We start from the raw sequence: 15725 nt of genomic DNA, 5'->3' as shown, positions 1-15725 counted from the left end.
TTTAATTTTTATACTATTCAATAACTTTTTGATAAAAATATTATATTATATATTTATTTACATAAGCATTATATTAAATACTGGGTACTTTTATTATTTTGATAAAAATTTACAATTTCTTAAACCGTGCTGTTAAACTTTCTTAAAAATTGTAAACATAACTTTTTTTGGTTTGGGTTTGGTTTTAATTTTTTATTCATATAAATATTTTAATTGAAATAAAGGAATAACAAGAAACTATGACGTTTCACAAAAGGAATAACTAATCAGATATGACCTGAGAAATTGGTTTTAGTCAATGGCTATACAAAAAAAAAAAAATCCAAAAAGTCAGAATAACCCCAAAATATACACGCATAATATATACACAGTAGACATTGTTGATCAGAGATTAACACAGAAGGGCAGATTGATTCTTTTCAACGGCGAGGATGATGCCGCCGACGATGATGACGTGGCAGTTTGGTGCAGCAGAGATGCCCTGCAAAGAGGGCATGTGAAGTGACACGTGTCTATCCATTTTTCGAGGCAACCGATGTGGAACACGTGTCCGCATCTGGGAAGCTCGTTTATCATTTCCTCTTTCAGGAATTTCATCAAACAGATTGAGCACACATTATCGTCTTCATCTTCGTCTAGAACCTTCGAAACTTGGAGATCGATCTCCCACCCTTGATTCTCCTCGCTGCTCTCGATCCGACGGTGGGGATCGATCAGGAACCACAGAACTGTGGCTGCTGTTTGGATAATCTCCAGAAATGGAAAAATGACGAATGTGTAGAGGATCAGAGTCAAACTGGATAAGAATTGGTAGTCTGTGTGTAGACAGATCATTTTCGAGGATTTTGAGGTTGAATTTTTTCGAAAATTTTGAGGTCTGAAGTTAGCTAGAGATGGGTTTTTGGTACAATAATGGAGAAACTGTTGTCGCCTTAAATAGAAATGAAGAAACACAAGGCGTGGCGTGCAGAGATGCCTTGCTGAAAATAATATTATTTAATAAATATAAAATAATTTTTTTATAATTATTAAAAAAAATTATAAAAAAAAAAAGTCAAAATTTCTAGCTCATTTATATATGGAGTGTGTTAATTGAGCTCTTGACTTTTGAGAATGAATTTGAGTTGTAAATTAAATTGGGGAAATTAGGGTTTGACTATTGATGATTAATGGGGAAATAATTGAGGAGAGAAATTTGAGATCGGCGGCGATAATGGTGATTCCGGCGGCGGTGGCCGGCGTCGCCCCGACATTCCCGCCGCAATTTAATATTCACGCCGGAGGACTAGTACAATGTATACAATTATATATATATAATATTTATATTTTGCTCTTTTATAAAAGTTAAGAATTAAATATAAAAGATTATTCTTATAAATATTTTTTTAAAAAATAAATCTATTAGTATTAAATAAAAAATATTAATCATAAACATCAAAATAAACTAAACACGTCCAATATTTTATTAATTTTTACAAATGAGTACAAACTACAAACAGCAGTTGACATAAGGGTAAGTTTACTTTGACAATTAATACACACAAATTTGCAGGAATTTCTTCTTTTGCCACGTACTGCCTTGAACATTGACCCCAAATTTATTTAATTAATTATAAATGTTTTCTTTTAAACATGTATTTGTCAAAATTAATTGAAATAAATTAAAGCATATATTAAACATTGTAACTTGCAAATTATTACGTTTGACATACAGATTTATTAAATGCATATTTTAAAAATAGGAACAACGTATTCTTAAATTATTACAATTTGCGAGTGTAACACAAAAGATTATAGCATTATTAATTTAATACTAGTGGGAAATAGATTTTGTTGGTTGGAGCAAAGATTTTGTTCATTTTATTTTATTTTACTATTGAATACTTACCATTTTAAATAAAAAAAAAAACATTATTATTTTACTTTGTAAAAAAAAATTAAAATATTTGTTTGAATAAAAACTTTAACTTTCAATTCTTGTGTTAAAGAAAACAAAACCTTAATTTTAATTCATAATCATTCTTGCAATTTTTGGCCACATATTTAATAGACTATTATTTTTTGCCACAATCATTCTTGCAATTTAGATTATAATAATATTTTACTATTTAATACTTTTTCCCTAGCAATTCAAATGACTGGTTTTTACTTTTGCAATAAATTACAAAATAACTATATTTTACTGATAAATAACATATATATATAATAATAATAATATATTTATAAATTATGTAAAATTTAAAAAATATTTGAACATTAATACATAATTATATTTAATATAATAAAAAATAATACTATTCGGGAGGCGCATTACAACCGAATTTTGAACTGTAATTTTGAAGAATCCCAACACAGTCGGCGGGCGGCGGTGGTTTTGATTAATTAATGTTCGGAAGCACGTGGGGGCGGTGACCGGGCACAAATCACACACGTGCAGGATTTTCGGGGATTCGTAGATAAAATAATTTTACTACAAAAATTTACAGTAGTTATGTATGACGTCATGTAATGTAATGCACGCATTCCAACATGCATCAAATTTCACGACATTATTACTCAGCTGCGCATTGCCCTAAAGATTGCCGCCTCTTCCCTAAGATTTGGGCGGTGCTTTTATTTTATTTTATTTTATTTCTTTATTTAATAATCTCTTCCCTCCGATTTTTAACAATACATGCTCTTAATATTTCTTGATTTTGCAGGGTTCAAATTTTGTTCTCTCAAAAAGATTATGGGTGTCTTTGTTCATAGGTTTTAAATTTGAATAATAAAATTTTTTAATTAGAACTATGATATTATATTTTAAATGTAAAATAAAAAATATATATATTTGATTTAATATTTTAATTTTTTTAAAAAAATAATAAAATTTTTGCAAAAAACAAATGCAGAAATTGTTTCATTCTCTTATTCTCGTTCAAAATTTGCCTTGTCATGAACCCGTTGGATGTAAGGCCAACAAGAATACCCCGTCTAATTTTTATAATAAATATTTTTTATTTTCTAGAATATATAATAATAATAATAAAAATTTAAATATTAAAAATCAAGTATTTTTTTTATGACGTGATAATCCGCAGTTGCTATAAGAAAGTATTGTGAGTTGTCTCTTTTATCATTTGTTTGTTCCCATATGATTTATCGTCTATTATGTTATGTATTATTATATTTATATTATATTCATATAATTTATTCACAATATATTCTCGTGTCGTATAATTTGTCACTCGTATTGTCACAACAATATCATATCCTGTATGTTTATATTATTAAATTCCTCACTGTAAGAACCATGTTAATTTTTGATCAAATGAAAGAATTATATAAAATTGTTTTTAGACAATTTATGCTTATGCGGGTTAATGAATAAATCGAAGAAAGCCCATTATAATTGGGCTTTGTGATGACCCATTAATTTAAATTAAAGTATGTAGAGGTTCGATCCAACTAGACGGGCTTAAGCTCTAATAATCTTGGCCCATTTGAACTTCATATTTATATTTGTGAAACTCTCTACCTCTAGCATAAATATAGTATACTAACTAACTTAAAAACACATTTATTTTGCACACGTTGTATTCGAAAATCAACAAAAACCATATACATAATAAGCCAGTAAGAATATTTCAATTGAATTTTATCTCTATCAAATAATACTCCTCCAACTTAATTTATCTAAAATTATTTTTACTAGTACTTGGAATCAATTTAATTCCGACAAGAACAATGAATTGAGGTCACATCACATATATCCGAACAATGATCAGGGTCGTATCAGATACTCTCTCCGTGCCAAAAGTAACTATTCATTTGCTTTTTGAAGGTAAATATATTATAAGTTGTAAAGGTATTTGTAATGTTAGATAGATAGTAAACTTACTAAAAAAAAAATTAATATTTTGTTATGAAACAGACTAAAATGAAAAAATGAATACTTTGTTGTAAGACGAAAGGAATATATAGTTGCCTAACATATGTCTCGTATTGGATCTAATTCGCAGGATATTAAATTAAGCCGACGTAACTGCCGCATGTTCTTACATTCTAAATAAATAAATATAGAAAAGACAATAAAAAGTAGAGAATTTATTCTTGAAATGAATCGACTTCACTCTCCCTCACCATGCTTGATACCCGTATTACAACACAAATTCGTCACCATCCACATTACTCAAAACCAACATAACCTCCCCCTACAAACCCAATTCATCATCATCTTTCTGTCCTAATTACTCCAATTCGGACAAGCACTCTTGGCCTTTACTTTCTTTCAACTTCCTTCCCACAACATCGTCATACATACACACACACACACACACACTCTTATTCATGTACTCTTACTCTTACTATCTCAACGCATTCACAAACGCCATCAACGACTCCACGTCCCTCTTCTCCGTCGGGTACTTCACCACCCGCCCCGCCGAGTGCTTCGGAAAAAACACGATCGTCGGAAAGCTCACCAACCCCAACTCCGACTGCGCAAACGCCTTCTCCTCCCCGTCGGCCCGGAACTTCGCAACCTTAACACTGCCCATCCCCGCCAACTTCTCCGCCAACTCCATGTAAGAACTCTCCATCGCCTGGCAAAATTGGCACCACGGGGCGTACAGCACCACCACCCACGCCTCCTTCCGCTCCTCCAGCCTCAACAAGTTCTCAATCCCCGGCCGGCTCAAATTCACAATGTGCGGATTATCGAAGATATCAGGATGCGACAAATGCCCGTTCGTGTGGGCCCCGCCGTTCCCGTTCCCGTTCAAATTCTCCTCCTTGATGTTCCCTTTGTGTAGGCCACATTCCTTCGCCTTCGCATCCTCCCACCACCATCTTCCTTCCCGCTCGTGTTGCCCCGGCAAGACGGGCCTCGTGCACGGCTCGCACCCGATCGAGACGTAGCCTTGAGCGTGCAACGAATTGACGGGTACGTTCATTGCACGAATGAAGCTCCACACGTCGACACCCTTCACATTCGCAAGCGGATTCCATTTCACCAAGCTACCGGCCCCGCCGTCGAGTCCTTCGAAGACGGGGTCAACTTGGACGATTGGGATTTCGGATCGGGTTCCGGGAGACTGGTCCTTGCGCTGGCCGGTTATCCACGCCCGTAAGCCCTTGAGGGCCCTTCTCAATGGCCGGACTTTCCTTACACGGCAGCATTCTTGGTGGCCGTCTTCGTAGAAAGAGAAGAGCCCCTTGTTCCTAACCAGAGCCTGCACGTCGACTGCGTCGGGGAACATGTACTCGATGCGAATGCCGTAGTGCTTCTCGACTTCGTCGAAACATTTGTACGTCTCCGGGTTTAATCTTCCCGTGTCAAGGCTGAAAACCCGGAATGGGCGTCCGGTTAAGTGTGCGTACTCGATCAAGGCAACATCCTCTGCCCCACTGCAGATGTTGACACAAGATCAGTAAAGCTAATTGAAATATCAGAATTTTTGGAATACATCAGGATCAATCAATGTCGAATTGTTTATGAGATTAAATAGACCTCCAGAGATCACATGAAGAGATGTCGATCAATTTGAGTAACAACAAATGCTACATAATGTTCATAGTTGTACTTGGTTTTAGGCATCCACAGATTAGTAAATCGGATAAGCTATATTTTAGGTTTCATAGGAGAAGAATTGGAAGGATAAACATATGTTCGTAAATATCCAGATATGCACAGATTGGAAAATCAAACAAACAGATTTCTAGGTTTCCTATGATTGGAAGTCATAAGCATATGTTCGTTGATGTTTCAACAGATTCGTAATGATCGAAATGAATTCGTTATGAGCAGAAACATGCTATTAAATCAACCACTTGGAAAATCCACAGTGTTCACTGCAAGTAGTAGGTTGAAAGAGAAAATCTACCTGAAAGCAATTGCGATATCGTTTCCGAACTTCTCCAGAGCTTTATCCATAATCTGAAGAGGAGAGGCATTCTCAAGCTCCACGGCCAGATTCCCATAGTCCTCCTCTACCTCCGATTTCTCAGCCACCTCTGAATAAATAGACGAGAAAACAAAATCAAACAACAGATCCACCAATTATAACATTAATCAGACCAAATTTCACACAAATTTTCACAATTACAAACTCCGATTTTTAGAAGATTTATTCCGTACCAGGAGCAAACAACGTTGCGGCAGAAGGAACAATCGAATCGCTCCTTTTCGGTTCCGCATTCAAAGCCTTCACAGCGCAACGCCTCCGAGAAAAAATCACCACCGTCGATGGCGAAATCGGACGTTCCAACGGCTGAAATCCGCCGAATTGAGCTACTGCAAACAACAACACCACAAACAATTTAGCCAAAAACACCCCAAACAAACATTTAAATCAAAATAGCCACAGAACGAACAGAGAGAAAAACGGTCACCTCTCGGCTGCTCAAACAGCGCTGAGCTGCGAATCGCAGCAGGCGTAGAGGAGACAGAAAACGCCATTGATGCCTCCTTTCTTTCCACTAAAACTGCTACAAACCAAAACAAAAATCTCCAGACAAAATTGGCCTCGCCGAATGTTACAAAAGCAGTGTTGTGATTTGAAGAGAAGGCAGGAAATGGAACCGCTATATAAAGGCGACAAATGAACGGCAGGGAGGGCGGCCATAACAGATTCATTGAACCTGGACGTGATTCGAAACATTACCGCGATCCGACGTGGCGAGAGATGATTGGCCGCTGAGTTAGTGTGGTTCAGGTCATCACTTTCGTCATGTAGAGTCGTGGTTCATAAAGAGTGCGAATTCTGCACCAGACGAAATCGTGTTCGACATTAATTTTAATTATATATAATTATTATTAATATTCTTATCATTATATTTATTTTATTAATATTTATTACAGCCTCCAATTTTGTATATAAAAAGTGGTCCTGGCGTTAACCCACACGCAGCTACAATCCAATTTAGATTTTGTATTGAAGAAATCAAGGCCGTCCATTCGTATGCGGCAAATCCCAACCGTTCAATCATGGAGTGCGAAAGTCCCAGTCTAGTTAAAATTATTTTTTTTAAATGATTGGTTGGGAATATTTAATCATATTAAATTTATTGAAATTTCTGTAATCAATAATATTATTGACAATACAAAATAATTTTGTACATAAAAATTGTCATAATTTAAGAATATGACGATTTAAAATAATTTGTGAAGTTGAATAAGAGGCGTTAGAGGCTATAATTTACTCAATTGTAATTATGGGATTTTTTTTATTATTATTTGAAGCAGAGTTTGATGTAAAGTGACAATATTCTTTTTGACTCAAGGTGTCTATTTTTTATATTTTCATTTATATCATATAATATTTTTTTAAAAAAATAATTATATATTTTAATTATATTTTAAATTTTATATAATTTTTAAAATTTTAATTTAAATGTTTATTTATTTTAAACTATATTTATTTGTATTATATAATTATTATTTTATTAATACATTCATTAATTATTTATTAACTATAATTTTTAAAATCCGATGTCTACAATAATGTGGACAATTTTTATGAAATAGAAAGAATATTAGATTAAAAAATAGTACTGTGATATTAATAAGGAAAATTGTATAAAATTGAAAACAAAAATTTAAAATACCATCGATTTTAATTTTTTTTTTTTTTTTTTTTTTTTTTTTTATGACAACAATTCTAAAAGATAAGTTAGACCATACAAACAAAATAGAGGAAATAGTACACTTCCTCCTATCGGATATGTATATATCCATTTACTCTTTAATTTAATATTAGTATTTTATATCATGTATTGGTTTTGATATTAAATGTAACTATCTGACATAATCGTCTATTTTTTAATATTATTCTAGAACAAAAATGTTTAAATATAGAGTTGTTTTAAATTGGATAATTACAATATTGATATGAATAGTTTATTTTAACTATATAATTCTTTTAAATGAGCTCTAAGAAAATATCTATAATATTAACATGAATGGTCAAATAAATTTATTAAAATTTTTACTTTACTCAAGAGTATCACATTATGTAAATGTCAAAAAAAATGAATAGTCTAATTTCGAACCAATCAAAATAAAAAATAAATAAATTATAGAGAGAGAACTATTTCTAGTGAAACCCTAAACCTGAATAGTTAGCAAACAAACCCTACAAAATTCCCACATAATAATTGAACATTGGGCTACCTAACTATTTTATGGTCCAGCCCAGTATATACTACAATAAATTACTTGCCTAAAACACGATTTAACCATAAGTCGTGCATATTACAATAGCGACTTCTTATAAATAACGGGAAGTCGCGTTTTTACCTTTTTTATATTTAAAAGGCGTGGTTTGAGTGCCTGCCTAAGGACAGAATTCTACAACATTCCTCACTGCATCTGCCCGTATGAACAGAATGTCCAGACCGCCGGCCGCCTCTTCCACGGCGGCGACCGTCGTCCGGCCACAGGACTACGCCGGGAGCGCCGTCCACTACGCCGTCTCTGTCGGCGATCACGCCACTCTCAGCCGGATTCTCTCGTCGTTGCCAAAATTGCCCGATCCAAACCAGATTCGCACCGAATCCCAATCGTTGGCCATGGAAGCTCTCGCCGGGAAGATCGCCGCCGCCGTGGACCGCCGCGACAACCGCCTCCGCGAAACTGCGCTTCACCTCGCCGTCCGCCTCAACGACGCCACCGCCGTTCGCTTACTTGCCGCCGCAGGAGCGGATGTTTCTCTCCAAAACGCCGCCGGATGGAATCCTCTCCAGGAGGCGCTTCTCCGCCGCTGCCCTGAAATCGTTTCCTTACTGGTGCAGCACCACCACTCCGCCGCCTGGTCGAAGTGGCGCCGCCGCGTCCCCCGCCTCGTCGCCGCTCTCCGCCGGATGCGAGATTTTTATATGGAGATCACTTTTCACTTCGAAAGCTCAATTGTACCCTTCGTCGGAAAAATTGCCCCGTCCGACACCTACAAAATCTGGAAGCGCGACGGAAACCTACGCGCCGACACCTCCCTCGCCGGCTACGACGGCCTGAAAATCCAACGCGCCGATCAAAGCTTCCTCTTCCTCAACGACGGCTGCTCCGATTCCTTAGGCTCACTCCTCATTCTCAACCACGATAAGAAGAAAATCTACGACGCCTTTGAGAACGCCGGAAAGCCGTTAACGGACGGCGAAATTGCCAATTTCTGCAGCCAGACCAGCGTTTTCCGGCCTGGAATGGACGTCACAAAAGCTGAACTGATCGGAAAATCAAATTGGCGACGGAACGAGAAAACAGAGACCGTCGGAGATTGGAAAGCTAAGGTTTACGAAATGCACAACGTAACCTTCAGTTTCCGATCACGCAAATTGAACGCCTCCGACAACAATAAAGAGGATCCTTTCTCTCCGACGTGCATTCTGCCATTAGAGATCGACGAAAGCTCCGACGAAGGCTTTATAGTGGCGGAGAATCCACGATTCAGCTATTCCGGCGACTGTAACCACCGCCGGCACAGCAGTTTCATCCGCGACGACAGAGATTTGATCACAGTATCCCGGAAAAGCGTGGACATAATCCCGACCGATTTCCGGCGAAAACCGGCGCCGCCGTGCGCCGTCGAGAGGCTGGTGGCGCCGCCGCGGACGAAGGAGAAGGAATTCAGCAAAACCCTCCGGTCGACGGTTTGGTTAACGGAGCAGTTTCCGTTAAAGACGGAAGAACTGCTGCCGTTACTCGACATATTGGCGAACAAAATCAAGGCCGTTAAGCGTCTGCGGGAAGTTCTCACGACGACGTTTCCTCCGTCAACTTTCCCCGTTAAGGTAACGGTCAAACTCCGTAAATTTGACCACCCACATGGGTCCCACAGCCCTAATTTTATCTGATTCAGTGAAAGTTTTGTCCTCTAATTTTAATTTATTTTTTCCTTTTTTAAAAAATATATTCTTTTAATGACTAACCAATGTTTCCTTTCTTTTTCAAGATTTGATATCGAAGCATCTCCACGGGGCCCACTTACCTTAGTTATAAATATCGTCACATGAATACTATGAAATACTTAAATTAAATGTTACCATTTATTTTATTTTATTTTATTTTTTAAAATCCCAACGGTCGAATTTGATAGTTAGAAAGTTAATTTCATTTGGACATTGTCTCAGGTTTCGATCCCTGTGGTTCCTACAGTGAGAGTGGTTATTACATTCTCAAAATTTGTACAACTTCAGCCATCGGAAGCTTTCTACACTCCTTTGTCGAGTCCTCAACAATTTGTCGATGTCGAAGATGACGAAAATGGTCTTAGCTCGTCGTCGGGGGGCTCGAGCCATGGCCGACGAATTAGTAGCGATGACGGGCAAGGGATGGACCCTTTTGGAATTCCGAGTGGGTACAGTTGGAGTAGTTTCGGCGACAAGAGTTGGAAATCGAAGAAATCGAAATTAAAATCGAGCAAGAAATCAAAGTGATCGATGAATGATATATATATATATATATAATTTGTCCCTATAATATGTTGGGTTACAATAGTTTTATGTAAATATTTTTAAGGTTTTGAATTTAAATGCGAGATAGTGTTTTTGAACATATCTTGTACTAATAGTAATATTTCGCCATTCCATATTGTAATTTCTTAATTAAACAAATTCAACGTACATTATCTAGAATAGAAGAAATATATTATAATACTATTAATCTGAGGGCAAAACATATATGAAATTATTAACCATTCTCCAACTTAATTTTGTGAATTTTCTTTAAATTGTTAGAGTTCAAATATGTGCTTTTTAAAGTTCTTTTGATATTCCCTAAGATTAAGATGAAGGAGGAAAGGATAAAAGTGAAAGGGAAATAATATACTAATAAAGTACCAAGTGCAACATATTTGATTGTCCCACAAAAGTTCACATCTGTCGCCGTGTCTTTTATTTATTTTTATTTTATTTTCACTTAAATTTTACATATATATTAAATTTGTCTAGATTATATATTTTTTATAGTAGTTCATGTGATATTTGTGAAATAAAATAATATTTTTAATATAAACTTATAATAGTATATAAACGTATGACAAATAATCCATATTACCATTTTTCTAAACAAGCATACTCCCAAAAAGAATGCTCGCATCTTTTGTTTTTCTCGACTACTATACGAAGCTCGAGCTCGGCTTGCTACTGTAAATAACGAGCTGAGTTCAAACAAAATTTAAATCTTAAAAAACCGAGATTATCGTCGAGATCAAACAACCGCACAATCTTGACAAAAAATTCCAGTACAATCATTCCGACAATAGGGTAATAATTGGGAAAGACATAAGAACGAGTGTAGGCAATGAATGACAAAAAACTAGCCGAGCATCCGGAGGTTAGACCATATCCGAACCACACAACATTACTTGCGAAATCTTTAAGATTCAAACATCATACCAACTTTTACACATTTGAACACCGTGTTGAAGGGTTCCGAAACACAAGAAAGAATATAAACATATCCATACCGCAAACCACAGATCTCATCGAAATTTCTTTTGTATTCGCTTCAAAATGCAATTTTGTCGCCGGATTAACTGACTCACCTCTGTCGATCGTATCGTCGCTTTAGAACAGCTTGACGCCTTGTTGCGCCGTTCCACTTCTCATCATCGCACAAAATTCCTCGTAATTGATCCGGCCATCCTGTAATAACATAAGAATCTGTTAGGGATCTCATGTCGAACGAAATGTGCAAATTTTCTTTGTGGGGTTTTTATTCTAAATTTTACTATTCACTAATTTTTTCCACCCAAAAACATTATATCGAACACTCATCTTTTATTTTTTGTATTATATTAAAAATCAATATTATATTCAAAATATTACATGATCACATATTTATATCGCATCAAACAACTATTCAAAACTCCAAACTAAACTCTCCACACACTAACAAACATACCGATAGGGATCTCATGTCGGATGAAATGTGCAAAAGATAGAATCTTTAGGGATCATATGTCGAACTAAACGAGAGAAGTAAGATTATATATGATGTCCTAGTTCCCGGCTGGATAGAGACTTACATTATCGGTGTCCACTTCCGAAATGATTTCCTTGATTGTGCCGTCGTCGCCCATACCGTACTCCTTCATGGCCGTCTCGAGTTCATCCATCGTAATATAACTGAAATGAATGCATACAAGTTTCACAAGATGAAAGTTTTTCGGTAGCATCCATTTTTAGAAACCGACCGGAATGCAATATTTTGTATAAGCAAAACGAAAACATTTTTATTGAGAATGATGACATTGTATGGCAAAAAGATAAAAAAATAAAAAAGAAACAGATCTACGGTCATGTTTACTTGCATTTTCATGATATTTGATATGATGTTTTGTGAAGAAAAATAATATTCCCTCCGTCATCAATATTTATATCCATTTGATCGGGGGCATATTTTAAATAAATGGATAAATATAGAAACAATTTTAAAAAATGATATTTTTTACTAAAAAGAGAAATAAGAATATTTTTTATCACAAAAAAAAAAAAGTAAGTATAAATTTAAATTATAGTTAAAATACAAATAATTATCATTATAGTCCTTTATAAAATAAATATTTGATTTTTTGTATACGTCGATGCCAATGCATGATCCCGACGAGTCTACATTGTCACTTCCAATCACCAAGGTACCAAAATTAGGCATTGATAGTAGTTGATCTTCTAAAATCAAACATCGCATGTATAAAAGATTAAAACGATAATAGAGTCTACTTACGAGACTAAATATTGAAATTTTTTAAAGGAATAATAATTGCATCTTACCCGCTATTATCTTTGTCGAAATACTGAAACGCTTTGAAGAGATGCTCGTCTCTTTCGAGCCGGTGCCTATGCATTGTAGCGGTGATAAACTCAATGTAGTCGATTGCCCCGTTGCCATCCACATCGGCCTAATATTAGCAAAGGTATAAAGAATTATTCGCTAAATGTTTTCGAAAAAATTAAAAAACGAGTGGGGGTATTCTTACAGCTTCCATCAATTGTTTCACTTCAGCTTCAGACAGTTTGGACCCTAGCCGAGCCAAACCAGATTTCAGTTCCTCGTAAGTGATCGTACCGCTGTTATCCGTGTCCATATTCGCAAACATCGCTTTCAAACCTTTAATTTCTTCCTCGGACAAACTTTCCGCAATGACCTGGACAAGAATAATGTAAGAAAAAATATATATAAAGAATCGCATCCGATCTTTGTTTTTGAATATTTAATACATCATAATTAACAAGTAGTTTCATATTGAACGAAAACGAGCAAAATTATTTTTAGAATTTAGGGCTATGTTTACATATGGTTTTTTTATATAAAAACATCGCATCTAACACACAAATATCTATTTGTATTAAATTTTTATAATTTTCAAAATTCTCCAAAAACTTCGAAATACTCCCAAAACATATCAGAACACAACCTAGATTAACAAATCGAATGAAATTGCAAGATTCTATGTTTATTTCGCGTTCAAATTACCTTTAGTGCAAGTTTCTTGAGCTTATTCATGGCTCGGAACTGTTTCATTCGAGACAGGACAGCGCTGTCTATCGGCTTGTCGGGAGCCTGTCCCTTAATCCAAGGATGCTCTGTCAAGACAACCAATTGAATACGATGAGATCATCTATTACCGACCATCAAAAAATGTTCCGAATCAGCTTTCTAAGCAAAGATAAAATTTACCAAGTACTTCTGTAGAAGTGATTCTCCTTTTAGGGTCCTTAGACAGCATTTTCCGGATGAGGTCTTTCGCGCTACTCGAAATCGAAGGCCACGGCTGACTCTCGAAATCAATGTCTTCATTCAAGATGGCATCGAAGATGCCCTTTTCATTTTCTGCATCAAGAATTACGAGCCAATTACAAAAATACGACTCAATGTGCAAAAATCCGAAACCATAGGGCATGTTTGGTTGGGTTTTTTCAAGATTTTCTACTATTCACTACATTTTTGCACCAAAAAACATTAAATCGAACTCTTTTTTTTTATTTATCATATTAAAAATCAATTTTACATTAAAAACGTCACACCAATACCTATTTTATATCGCATCACACAATTAAACTGTATCATCATGTAACATACCGGCCCAAAACGGAGGCACCCCGCTAAGGAGGATATACAAAATGACGCCAGCACTCCAAATATCGATTTCTTTCCCGTAATTCCGCCGCAAAACCTCGGGAGCGACGTAATACGCGCTTCCGACTATATCCCGATACACCTTACCTAAAAATTCAAAACAAACACAATTCCGTAAATTCGATTAGAATCAATCATATATTGTACAAACGTGTACATTATAAAAGATCTCGACCTTCTTCGATGAAAACCGATAGCCCAAAATCGGTGGCCTTGAGCATGGACTTATCGTCCTTGCTCGAAAGCAAGAAATTCTCGGGTTTGAGATCGCGGTGCATAACGCCCATGAAATGGCAATGGTGGACGACGTTTACGACCTGGCGGCAGAGATCGGCGGCGGCCCTCTCCGAGTAGTGGCCCTGCGCGATAATGCTGTCAAAAAGCTCGCCGCCGCGGCAGAGCTCCATTATTAAATGCACGGACAGCTTATCCTCAAATGTGCCTTTGAATTCTACGATGTTTGGCTGTCCGCTCAAATGTTGCATTATATGAACCTCCCTTTTCATATCCTCCTTGTCGTTCTTGTTCACCAGCTTCCTCTTTAATATCGATTTGCAGGCGTAATTGTGGCCGGTCGAAATCTCCGTGCATAAATAGGTTATCCCAAATTGTCCCCTCCCGAGCTCCTTCCCGATTGTGTATTTTGATCTTACATCCTCGAATGGCTTTCCTAGGATGTTGTTTGGCTCCAATTTTTGGACAGGAGGTTGGGGTTGGGGATTTGTCCGTACAGGATTTGGATTTGGATTTGGGATAGGGTTAGGGTTAGGGTTCCGAATTACCGGCTGCGGCGGTGGGGGTTGGGATTGGGGGGCGGCGGCGGCGGTCGGAGCCGATGATTTGTAATAATTCTCGTAACTTTGTCTGTCCTGATCGCTATGGCGCGGCTTCTCCGATCTGAAGCCGTTGGCGCCGGAGCTGGTTTGGTACTTCTTCTTGCTAAAACAACCGCCCATTATTACCGGAAACTTCCTCCGATTGAATCGAAATGTTCAACAATTGTCGAAAAAACGGACAGAGTCTGTCGGAACGATAGAATCGAAATCGGTGAAAAGGCAAAACTAATTAAAAATAAAAAAATAAAAAAAAAAATTAAGGAATCGAAAGACGACCTGCGTGCGGCGGCGATTATGGATCAGAATCGAGAGGATAATTCCATGTATGGATTGAGCTGAGAAAGGTGCGGCGCCGATTTGTGGATCAGAACCGCGGTTTGTTGACTTCTCTTACAGCTTTGAGATTTTTCGTTGCGCGCACACGTTTTCCTTGTTCCTTACAGCTCTGTGTTTGTCTTTCCTGCCATGTTTCAATTCGAAACATTTTACAGATTTACAGTCGCCATTACCGCCTCGCTGTCCAGCTTTGTCGTGAATCGAATCCAAACGCGGCCCTAAAAATCTGCTGCTACAATTTTTTTGTCTTCTCCCTCTTCTTTGCGATCGTTACTGTCACCATGGATTTTGGTCGCTCCATGAATCTGAGGTGGTACTAATTTAGGCCCAAAAAAAACGGTAATTGATATGAGGATTTTTTGTACTACTTTTAGGCCCATTGGGCCATTGCCCATAGTGAAGTTCGGCCCAATTAAATTCCGTATGGGCCACTTTTGTGA

At 36.8% G+C, this 15725-nt stretch overlaps 4 protein-coding genes across 4 annotated transcripts; 1 reads left to right on the top strand and 3 right to left on the bottom strand.

Moving 5' to 3' along the window:
* Positions 1-227: 227 nt before the first annotated feature.
* Positions 228-942, bottom strand: LOC127253153 (RING-H2 finger protein ATL18-like). Its single transcript, XM_051277592.1, has one exon. The coding sequence runs from the start codon at positions 832-834 to the stop codon at positions 385-387; it is 450 nt and encodes a 149-aa protein (XP_051133549.1). The 5' UTR covers positions 835-942; the 3' UTR covers positions 228-384.
* Positions 943-4066: 3124 nt separating this feature from the next.
* Positions 4067-6548, bottom strand: LOC127253284 (5'-adenylylsulfate reductase 3, chloroplastic-like). Its single transcript, XM_051277783.1, has 4 exons — positions 6373-6548; positions 6119-6274; positions 5865-5994; positions 4067-5388 (listed from the first exon to the last, which is right to left on the bottom strand). The coding sequence occupies exons 1-4, from the start codon at positions 6437-6439 to the stop codon at positions 4347-4349; spliced, it is 1395 nt and encodes a 464-aa protein (XP_051133740.1). The 5' UTR covers positions 6440-6548; the 3' UTR covers positions 4067-4346.
* A 1759-nt stretch (positions 6549-8307) lies between these two features.
* LOC127253224 (uncharacterized) lies at positions 8308-10862 on the top strand. The gene is made up of 2 exons (XM_051277678.1): positions 8308-9765; positions 10105-10862. Exons 1-2 carry the CDS (start codon positions 8359-8361, stop codon positions 10408-10410), a joined length of 1713 nt encoding a protein of 570 aa, XP_051133635.1. The 5' UTR covers positions 8308-8358; the 3' UTR covers positions 10411-10862.
* Positions 10863-11170: 308 nt separating this feature from the next.
* Positions 11171-15487, bottom strand: LOC127253225 (calcium-dependent protein kinase-like). The gene is made up of 9 exons (XM_051277679.1): positions 15226-15487; positions 14289-15134; positions 14057-14200; positions 13655-13807; positions 13451-13560; positions 12954-13121; positions 12748-12875; positions 12003-12102; positions 11171-11619 (listed from the first exon to the last, which is right to left on the bottom strand). The coding sequence occupies exons 2-9, from the start codon at positions 15067-15069 to the stop codon at positions 11542-11544; spliced, it is 1662 nt and encodes a 553-aa protein (XP_051133636.1). The 5' UTR covers positions 15070-15134; positions 15226-15487; the 3' UTR covers positions 11171-11541.
* Positions 15488-15725: the final 238 nt, after the last annotated feature.

This window comes from Andrographis paniculata, unplaced genomic scaffold (assembly GCF_009805555.1).
Source record: "Andrographis paniculata isolate CXL003 unplaced genomic scaffold, ASM980555v1 Contig50END, whole genome shotgun sequence".
In the NCBI taxonomy this organism is placed as follows: Eukaryota; Viridiplantae; Streptophyta; class Magnoliopsida; order Lamiales; family Acanthaceae; genus Andrographis; species Andrographis paniculata.
This window is presented reverse-complemented; position numbering and strand designations above follow the sequence as displayed.

Excerpts from the sequence above, each read along its gene's own strand:
- LOC127253153 (XM_051277592.1), bottom strand. The coding sequence starts at position 834 with ATGATCTGTCTACACACAGACTACCAATTCTTATCCAGTTTGACTCTG.
- LOC127253225 (XM_051277679.1), bottom strand. The coding sequence starts at position 15,069 with ATGGGCGGTTGTTTTAGCAAGAAGAAGTACCAAACCAGCTCCGGCGCC. Across the intron at positions 14,201-14,288 it reads ATCGGTTTTCATCGAAGAAG|GTAAGGTGTATCGGGATATA; the intron begins GTCGAGATCTTT and ends TTGAATTTTTAG. Across the intron at positions 13,122-13,450 it reads TCAAGAAACTTGCACTAAAG|GTCATTGCGGAAAGTTTGTC; the intron begins GTAATTTGAACG and ends ATTCTTGTCCAG.
- LOC127253224 (XM_051277678.1), top strand. The coding sequence starts at position 8,359 with ATGAACAGAATGTCCAGACCGCCGGCCGCCTCTTCCACGGCGGCGACC. Across the intron at positions 9,766-10,104 it reads CGTCAACTTTCCCCGTTAAG|GTTTCGATCCCTGTGGTTCC; the intron begins GTAACGGTCAAA and ends ACATTGTCTCAG.
- LOC127253284 (XM_051277783.1), bottom strand. The coding sequence starts at position 6,439 with ATGGCGTTTTCTGTCTCCTCTACGCCTGCTGCGATTCGCAGCTCAGCG. Across the intron at positions 6,275-6,372 it reads GCTGTTTGAGCAGCCGAGAG|TAGCTCAATTCGGCGGATTT; the intron begins GTGACCGTTTTT and ends TGTTGTTTGCAG. Across the intron at positions 5,389-5,864 it reads GATATCGCAATTGCTTTCAG|TGGGGCAGAGGATGTTGCCT; the intron begins GTAGATTTTCTC and ends CAACATCTGCAG.